General features: G+C 44.3%; 1 protein-coding gene across 1 annotated transcript; it reads right to left on the bottom strand.

The window, feature by feature from the left end:
• Window positions 1-1,789: 1,789 nt before the first annotated feature.
• Window positions 1,790-8,980, bottom strand: HMOX1 (heme oxygenase 1). Its single transcript, XM_067559407.1, has 5 exons — window positions 8,855-8,980; window positions 8,399-8,519; window positions 5,395-5,886; window positions 4,622-4,730; window positions 1,790-2,539 (listed from the first exon to the last, which is right to left on the bottom strand). The coding sequence occupies exons 1-5, from the start codon at window positions 8,884-8,886 to the stop codon at window positions 2,403-2,405; spliced, it is 891 nt and encodes a 296-aa protein (XP_067415508.1). The 5' UTR covers window positions 8,887-8,980; the 3' UTR covers window positions 1,790-2,402.
• Between the last annotated feature and the right edge of the window lie 760 nt (window positions 8,981-9,740).

The raw sequence follows: 9,740 nt of genomic DNA, 5'->3' as shown, positions 1-9,740 counted from the left end.
TCTGTATACAGCAAAAACAAGAGTCCTATAGCACTTTAAAGACTACAAATTTCTGCGGGCATAAGCTTTCGTGGGCTGCAACCCACTTTGTCAGATGCATGAAATGGAAATCACAGATAGGAGGTATATATATATACATCCAAGGGTAAGAAACAACAATGTGGAGGGCAAGTGCTAACAAAGTCCGTTCAGTTAGAGTAGATGAGGTCTATTCACAACCGTTGATTAGAAGGTGAGAATGTGTGAACAGTGACAATTACTTCTTGTAATGAGATAACTATTCCAAGTCCCTATTCAGACCCAGTTTGATTGTGTCAAGTTTGCATATTAGTTCCAGCTCTGCAGTTTCTCGCTGAAGTCTGTTTTTGAAATTTTTTTGTAGAAGTATGGCAACTTTCAAGCCAGCTACAGAGTGTCCTGGGAGATTGAAGTGCTCTCCTAAGTGGTTTATGGATGTTACCATTTTTTATGTCTGATTTGTGTCCATTTATTCTTTTGCGTAGTGACAGTCCCGTTTGGCCAATGTACATGGCAGAGGGGCATTGCTGTCACATGATGGCATATATTACATTAGTAGATGTGCAGGTGAATGAGCTCCTGATGGTGTGGCTGATGTGGTTAGGACCTGTGATAGTATCACTAGAGTCGATGTGCGGGCAGATTTGGCAATGGGTTAGTTGCAGGGATAGGTTCCTGGGTTAGTGTTCTTGTTGTATGGTGTACGGTTGCTGGTGAGTATTTGCTTCAGGTTGGGGGGCTGTCTGTAAGCAAGGATAGGTCTGCCTCCCACGGCTTGAGCAAGTGACTGGGTCTGAATAGGGAGTTGGAATGGTTCTCATTACAAGATGTAATTGTCACTGTTCACACATTCTCACCTTCTAATCAACGATTGTGAATAGACCTCATCAACTCTAACTGAATTGACTTTGTTAGCATTTGCCCTCCCCATTGTTGTTTCTTACTCTTGGATGTATATATATACCCCCTACCTGATCTCTATTTCTTGCATCTGACAAAGTGGGTTACAGCCCACGAAAGCTTATGCCTGCAGAAATTTGTTAGTCTTTTAAGGTGCTACAGGACTCTCATTGGTTTTTTTTTTTTTTTTTTTGTAGCATTACTGTTACAGGTGTTGCCTTTATCACCTCACTGAATAGGTCAGATCTTGTGACTAATAATTGGTGCTACCTTGATTATTAGCTATGCTGGGTTGTGTGTGTATACACTTGCTATCTCTTGTTTGCTCTGCATAATTAAAAGCTAGTCTGGTATTATGATCAGTAATTTAACTCCTTGGTTTTAAAATACACCTGTTTTTCTAATCTATGCTGAAGTTCGCAGCAAAGCACCGTGAATGGATTCATGGGCCAGGCCCTTGTGAATGGTGTAAGTCAGCACTTCCAATGCGCTATGCTAATTGACATCAGCTGAGGTTCAGGCCCATGGAATGTGGAGGGGTTCTGACTGACCAAGTATTTCCTTTAAGGTCAGAGACATTTTATAATTAACAGCACCTAGCTCTTACATAAAGCTATTCATCCACAGATGGGTAAGTATAGTTATCTGCATGGCATAGACAGGTTAAGAGACTTACCTATGGTCACACAATGTATTGGTGTCAGAGCTGGGAACAGAGCCCAGGTCTGTTAACACCCCATTCTATGCCTCATCATGTCAGTTTTCTGAGCATGCATGCAGCCAGCCCCTCCAAAAACATTAATATAACCAGCAAAAGGCACTTTCCTCCCCCAGATCATATAAGGCGCTAACACCAGGAAACACACAGCAGTCATCTTACATTGAGGTTTATTGTTAGTGTATAAATTATACAGACAGGACACAAGGACAACACTGTACTTTTAACAATTGCATTCTGCTGTCTAAAAACAAAATCGATCTGACTCATGATTAGAAAAATGTGCCATAAAGAGCTAATAGTGTCGTATAAAACAATCTATAATCCAAGGGGAGCCTCATAACTCCACAGAAGCAGTTGTTGCAGCATCAGACAGCAGTACAAAATGCTGAGTGAACAAAGCACCAGTAAGGTTTATTTCCCAGGCAGCAAGGAAGCTACCAAACCCGTACTTTACATCTGGGGTTCTTTGCAGGAACTGTCTGAAGCAATGCCAGATCCCAGCCGTGCCTTTCAGAACCTTTCTGCCTCAGCTTTTTAGCTAAATTCAGTCTGTGGGTTCAGAAATGATCTCAGCACAAATCAGAGAGAATTCACACAAAGCCTTCAGAGTTCTCTTAATCCACTGGAAAAGTGTTAACAGCACAGCCAAGGTCGGAGTGTCTGGGCTGGGGGCTGGTTGAATGGCACTACCCATATCACATGGGGAAAGTGTGTTAGTTTGGGGAGGGGAAGGCAGGAGGGCAAGTTCTAGAGTCCCTTCAGTTCACATGGCAAACAAGCCCACAGCAACCGTTGTCACTATGAAGCTGAGGGCAAGAATCCACCGTACCAGCGGAGTGCTAGGCAGCATGTCTGGGTGCTTTATCAGTGTCTTTTCACCTTCTTTCACAGGAGTTGGTCCTAAATCAACAGAAATCAAATTTGTAAGAGCAGGAATCAGACTAGGAAGGGTTTCTATGTTAATTTTATGTCAGTCTCCAAAGGTGCACTGATATTATCACCTGGGTGGGCTAGTGAGACACAAGGTCAATAGTCAAGTGCCTTCAATCAGTTCAGAAGAAGAGTAGGTTTGTGGTGTAAATCCTCACAGCCGTGTGGTATAACAGCCCTCACTTCCCTCCAGGTGCACTCTATGATCTGTTTCCACCATGCCAGATGTGTGGGGTACCATCCCACTGCTGTAACTTAATGTGTTTTGGTTCCTTTGATTTTTGTAAATCTCAAATTTAGTACAATGCCAGGCTCCTACTACTTCATAGAAGCACTATGTAGAGAAAGCCTGAGTGTTGGTTAAAGCTTTCTCAGCTAGACGTAAAAAGATTTCCTGGAGCACTTAAGATTTTCCGTCTGCTCCCTGGTCTTTCTACTAGTCCAGCCCGGGGCCCAGTCTTGCAATCTCCAGTCTTGTTTTCCTCAACCAGTCTTCATTCCCTGGTTCCAGCTCTACTTCACGGCCCAATATTAGCTCTGACTCACCAATCAGCCCTTGTTCCCTCCATATCCTGTCCCAGACCATTTTCTTCCCTCCGGGGTCTGCGTGAGGGCAAACCTGCTACATAGAACAATACTAGGTCTGCTGAAGCAGCACTCTTCTTTAACAGATTTTAGCAGATCTGCCAGCTGCCAAAAGTACCTGCACGTAAATAATGGGAGCCTCCCTCTCTTCCTGGCTCCCTCTTTGTATCCCTGGCCTCTCTGAGCCCCCCACTCTGGTTCAATACTCAAGCATAGGCCCCTCCAACTCTGGGCAGTTCCCGAACACAGGTAAGCACTTAAAACAAACTTTAGGGTGGGATTTTCAAAAGTCCAATGCTGAGCATAATGATAAAAGATTCGTTAATAATTTCTCATGCCATTTCTGTGAAAATTCCCCATGCTTAAATGTGTAGAGACAGGTGAAATTGAGAATAATGTTCCTTATACTGAGGTGAAGGTGGTCCTACTGAATACCATATGAAAGCGTTGCTTGCTTCAAAATTCTTAGGTTACAAGAAGAACTTTCTTATTCTAACCACACATTATCAGATAAGTGGAAGTCTGGAAGCAAATAGCTATGGAATAACTACTCTGACCATGCAATAATGGCATGGTTTGCAATGGCTGGAGACGATCTCACCATGTCATTCCTGCAATGGCAGCATCTTGTCAGTAGATGGAGCCATTTCTGCTTTAAAGTTAGATTAGAATTCTGAGGATTGGGAAAGTAGCCACCCCCAGATACAGTGGCCACAAGATCTCAAGCACAGGCGTGATACCCGTAGTTCTGACTTTGTTATATTTCACAGAAAGGAAATTCAGTGCGGACCACATAGCACTTTCCCAACACTCAGAAGACGAGAGAATTTTCTCTTGTTCTCCAGAAATATTTACTGCCAACAAGCACGAGAAGTTTCAGACCAAAAGACAGGAGTTTGGATAGGTCTTCATGTCAAGGGGCTTATGATGTAAGTGCCTCCTCAGTCAGGGCTGTACCATCAACCATTACTGTGCTACTCTGGGCCCAATCCTACAGCCTTCACTCATGCAAATAGTCTCACTGAGCCTAATTCTCCTATCGCTTACACTGGTGTGTCTCCAGTGAAGCCAATGGAGTTATACTGGTGTAAAACCAGCAAGAGGGAGAGGCAAATCAGGCCCATTAACTGTAAACCTTCCTACCAGTCAAATTACCCATCTGGATGATGATACTGCCCTCCTTTGTAAAGCGCTTTGAGATCTACTGGTGAAGAGCACCGTATAAAAGCTGGGTATTATTATTTCTGCAGAGCTCACATGACTCCACGTTTCCAGCCTCCTTTAATGCTTCTCAGCAGCAGTTTCTCACATACGCTTCTGCTACACTGGCCAATACTAGTGGAGTGGAAATAGAGAAGCTCAAGGACAGCTGGAGCAAACTCCTCTTTCCCACAACCCAGCAAGGAAAGTTAAAGGGAAGAAAAAACCAAAGGAAACTCTAAAAACTGGCTTTAGGAAGGTTCTTACCATGCTCATGTGCTCCGCCAACGCCTCTTGTGCGAAGCTCTGGCTTCTGTTGTGCAGGGTGACCATTCTCATGGTGCTGGGACACGAATTTCTGCAACTCCTCAAATACCTTGCAAACAAGAAACACACAGTTACCTCCTTACCTGGAAATGCTGTCTTCTCTCCTCCCTGAACCCCTCTTACTGCATAAAAGATTTTGGGAACTAGAGAAAGATATTTGGCCTAGCCACTGACCCCTTGAGTCTTTCCTTCTCCTGAAGGGAGTCTACATAAGGGTCTCTCTTGAACTCCTCTATATTCCTTGCTTGTTTAATAATATGAAGTGTGTGAAATGCTTTCCCAGGGAAATTCAATAGGAAACTATGCCTCAATGCTCATCCTGCAGCTCATAGGGAAAGCAGGGTGTGTTTATGTTCGTATGGAAGAGAGTTATAGGGGAGGGAGAGGATATGTGGAAATACTCAGATAATGAGGTATGTGAACTCCAATTCCTGCCTCCAAAATAAACACTCATGTTCGAACAGGAGCCGCAAGGAAGAGCCTGTATTCAAATCCTGGAGAGGATCCATTGTCCAAAGGGAAAAAAACATTTCTAGAATCTAGTGTCTGGGAAGCTCCTAAAAAAGCAACTTTCACCTAAGACAGCTCTCACTAGCTCCTGCCAGCCCACAGCTTCCCTTCAGCTTATCAATATGAACGCCACCTCACCTATGTTCAGATAGCAGCTGTAAATCAGGAGGGGATGCAGTGGGGAATGCAGGCTAGTTACTCACCTGTATGTTCAGCAAGAATGCCCGCTTGGCTTCCTCCAAGACTCTCTTCTTGGTAGCTGGGTCCATCTCGATGGAGTTCATCCGAGAGCGGTACAGCTGCTTGAACTTGGTGGCATTGGACACTCCTTCAAAGGTGAAGAACTCCAGTCCTTCTCCAGTACTGGGCAGGTGGAGAACTTTCTGGGCAATCTTCTTTAACACCTGCCCACCAGACAGGTCTCCCAGGTACCGAGTGTAGGCATGGGCCACCAGGAGCTCTGGTTCATGCTGGCCCACATAGTGGAGCCTATCTACATATTTCTGAGTGGCCTCAGGACACGAGATCTCTTCCCTCCACGATGGGCCATAGAAATACTCCAAGTCTTGCTGCAGGGCAGTCGTACGGTGCAGTTCAGCTGGGAAGTAAACAGGGATGTAGGCTGGGTGATCCTTGTTATGCTCAATCTCTTCCTCCAGAGCAGAGTAGACATAGTACAGAGAAGCCATGACCATCTGCAATAAAAGGGAAGGAATACATCAACTTTGGGGTATCTCTTCTTCCGGCGTCATGTGCTCTTCATTTTAATATAACATATCTGCATATATACACTGTGTATGTTGCACTGGTTATTGGGTCTCACCATATCCCCAACTTCACCTTCACCAAGACAGGGCCCTTCACCTTGGGATCACAGAAATTAGAGCCTGAAGAACCCTATTAGGTCACATCTAGTCTATTCCCTTAGCACCTTCCCACCCCTCATACAGGGATTATTCCCAAAGGTATATTCTCCAGTGCACTGTTCAGTTCTGAATATCTCAAGAGATTGGGGATCCTATCTTTCCCTTAGGCCTTGACAGACTGTGACGCAACCCTTTTACTTTATGACCTGTTCCTCTAATAGGCAGACCTCTGCTCAGACACCACTGATGTTGGAGCTGCAGCCCCTGTCCCTTCATTAAGATCAGTAAGTAGGGTGGCCCCTTTCCTTTCATTTTGGTTGCCTCAAGGAGACTAGGTAAGAACATCTTTTCGGAGACATTCAGCTAATATTCCTCAAAAATAACCACTGTGGTGGCCAAGGTCACTGCTGGCATAAAAAAAGACCGAAAGCACAGTTCATCTCTGAAAAGTGACCTTGTGAACAGGTCATTGTGAGGCTGTGTGTTTGTTGTGTCTACATTGCATATAACATTTTCTCCTCTTAAAAGATGCTTTTTCTAACTGCCAGTCCTTCAAACTAGGTTTTGACAGTTGAACTGGGTTCTTTCCTTCTTGTGCACCCTCACCAATACGGAAGATTCTGTTGGTCAAATGCTGCCTTTGTTAACACATGTACAATCCCATTGTCTTTACAATCACGTGCTCGGGGGCAACTAAGGGCAGAATCTGAAGACAATGTGGTACAGATGGCTTAGGCTGGGTTAAAAATTCTGCTGCTGATACACAAACCAGAAAAGAAACTAGTTTACTCTGTCTGATCTGTATTGGTCCTACAGGGCTGACTTCAGGAAAAAGTAATCACTCCTACATTTACCACTACAGTCAGCAGATTGAATATACAAAGTACTATTTCTACATAGTCATGTTTCAGAAGAGATCTGTATAATACAAGGAAAGTAGCAACAGAAATAAAAGGATTTTGAACATTAACCCTATTAGCCCAGTTCCTGGGAAGGTCTGGTAACAATGTAGGGAAGCTTGGTTACCAAACAGAGGAAAATTGCATGACAAGTTAAATAAATTTAACTAGAGTAGTTGGTATTTTCAAAGCTAACTAGAGGATTTAGTGGGAACTGTGTGACTAAATCCCCCAGTTGATTTTGACAATCTCAGCCAGTTGGCATTACCTTTTGGGGTCCATAGTCACTTGTTCTGACTCTCCCTGACAACAAATCACTATCCTCTCAGAAACTGACCCAGATCCCTTGGTCTCTGAGGACTGACTTGGTTTTTTTGTTACTGCTATCCCATCTTTGAAGTTCACTGCCTCGCTAATGCCACATTCCTATTTGCAGAGTTCAGCATTGGAATTAGTTTCAGAACTTGATGGATGATTGACTCATGCAAGTCATTTTTGATTAGCCACTGCTACCCTCCCCTCTGCAATCCCATGTACTTAACAACAGAGTATTTAAACCCTAGATTAAATTAGCATCTGTGGCATGACAATCCATGTCTCATATCCTCAAGGATCTCAGGAATTTCTAGTTCACTTGGCTCTCCTATTTTTTCTTATGGCTTTGTTTATTATGTGATTCAGCAATTGGGAACCACATTATCTCTCCAGGGTTACACCTAGATATATACAATCATAGAAATAACAGAGTTACATATCTGATCCCACTCAATCTGAGCAAAAAGGGCTCCATAAGGTAATTAGCATTTATTTATTTGTTCAGCTGGAGCAATGATTAGCCCTTGCATGTTTGTGAGAGACATAGGTTTGCTCAAATCCATGAACTGTATAGTCGAGTACTCAGGTCCAGTGGAAAACCAGATTATAATTCTAATATTACAGAGGAAATTATTAGGAACCTTCAGGACCAGAGACTATTCGCACTGTTACTATCACTTATACCCACTTAGATCATTCTAAATAATTCTTCACCCTCCTTGATATTTTAAACTCTTCATATGCTTGTACAATGTTACATCTCCATAAGTCATCATTTGACCATAATAAATACATGGGCATTTAATTGCTTTACTCTTTCCTCAGAAATCAGTTTCCTCAGCCCTTTCCTGAAGCCTCAGCAAAGCAAGGCACCCCCCGCTAAGTGCAGCTTTGCTACTCACCCAAAAATGCACAGCTCTGCACCACATTCTGCAAGAGGAGCTTGCAAGACATTGAAAGACCCCTGAAGTTAGCTGGGGCCAGATGTTCATGTTACAAGTGACTGACAATGATGCTGTGTTGTCATGACCCAAAGATTTTCTCTGGCTTGGGTGTTCTGAATTGGACACGAGACATTCCATAGCCCTCGGTTTTCCCTCTCCACCCCAACAGCGCTGCAGGGATACCTTAAATTCCTGGAGTGACAGCTGCCCCTTCTGGAAATTCTTCATGAACTCTGTGCTCTCTGCCTGCTCATGCACCTCTTTGGTGGCTGTCTTCAGGGCTTCTGACAAGTCTCCAGGCATGCTGGGAAAGTGGAGGGAAAAAACTGTCACTGTCAGAAGCATCTCACCATCCCCTCCAGAATGGGAGGGGCTGGGGAGAAAAAGCATCCCAGGGTGGTGAGGGTGAGAGTGGGAAAGAGACGGCGCCTCAGCACCCCACATTCTGCCCTGAGAGAGGGAAGAGATTATCAAACCTCACCCTAAATAGAAGGTGGCGGACAGGGAAAGGAGCCGCCCATTCCTGGTACAGTAGAGGTGGAGAGCAGGAACCAAAATCCCATCCCAAGGAGTGAAGGGGGAAGAAATAGCATTCCTTTCTTATGGGTAATTTCCCTTTAATTTTAACTCTGCTCTCACCTTTCAGAGCTGTGTGTCTTGGAACCGTCCATTTCTCTTTTCTTTCTTTCCTTCTCTTTTTCGCTCTTCTGTTGTCTTCCTCTCTCCTTCCCCTTTTGTCCTCTCTTCTCTCAGGGCTCTGGGAAGCATCCAAGTTAAGCAGCTCTGCTCCTGCATCCTGCTTTATACTTTGCTCAGATCACGTGAACAGCCCAGAAAACAGCTGACCCTGGTGTAAATGTAACTTGTTGCAACATACACTTTCCTCACTCCCCACCCGCTTCCCTCCGCCTGCCTCCCCCTGGGAGGGAGGGAGGGAGTCTCCTGACCTGCCTTGACAATGAAGCTCTACAGCAGGATGTTGAAAGATTTCCTTACAGAATGCCGGGCAGCTTGCCCAAGCTCATTAACCCTTTTTCTGCCCAGCTGGTAGCACCGAGAACCAGTGTGGAAACTTGGGAGGATTCATTGAAGCTTGATGTGGGGCGGGAAGGAGAGATTACAATGAGAAATTAATTCAGATTAAATAGGGTGTAAATTGAAAGTGAAATAGCTAGTCCTGATTAACTCCCTCTATGGACTCTCTGATTCCAGAATAAGGGTGACTTTTTCCAAACTAGTTTAATCCATTTTTGGAAGTAGATTAACTAATTCAGAATAAACCCTCTTATTCCAGAATATGAGCATCCTCACAAGGAGTTAATCAGGAATAGCTGTTCCAGAATAACTCCCTGTGTAGACAAGCCCTCCGAGTCTATCCTCACATGTGGTCTCTTTCAGATAACTTGGAGCCTGGACATTAAGGAGGGGTAAACAGAAATGATGGTTGGCAGCTTCAAGGGCAAGGTGTACTACGTTCCCACACAGTAGCTGCATGGGGCTGCAATGCATTCTGGGTGGAAGGTGA

This window comes from Emydura macquarii, unplaced genomic scaffold, assembly GCF_026122565.2.
Source record: "Emydura macquarii macquarii isolate MOO-44397 ecotype Brisbane River unplaced genomic scaffold, CSIRO-AGI_Emac_v2 contig_2205, whole genome shotgun sequence".
NCBI classification, from domain to species: Eukaryota; Metazoa; Chordata; order Testudines; family Chelidae; genus Emydura; species Emydura macquarii.
This window is presented reverse-complemented; position numbering and strand designations above follow the sequence as displayed.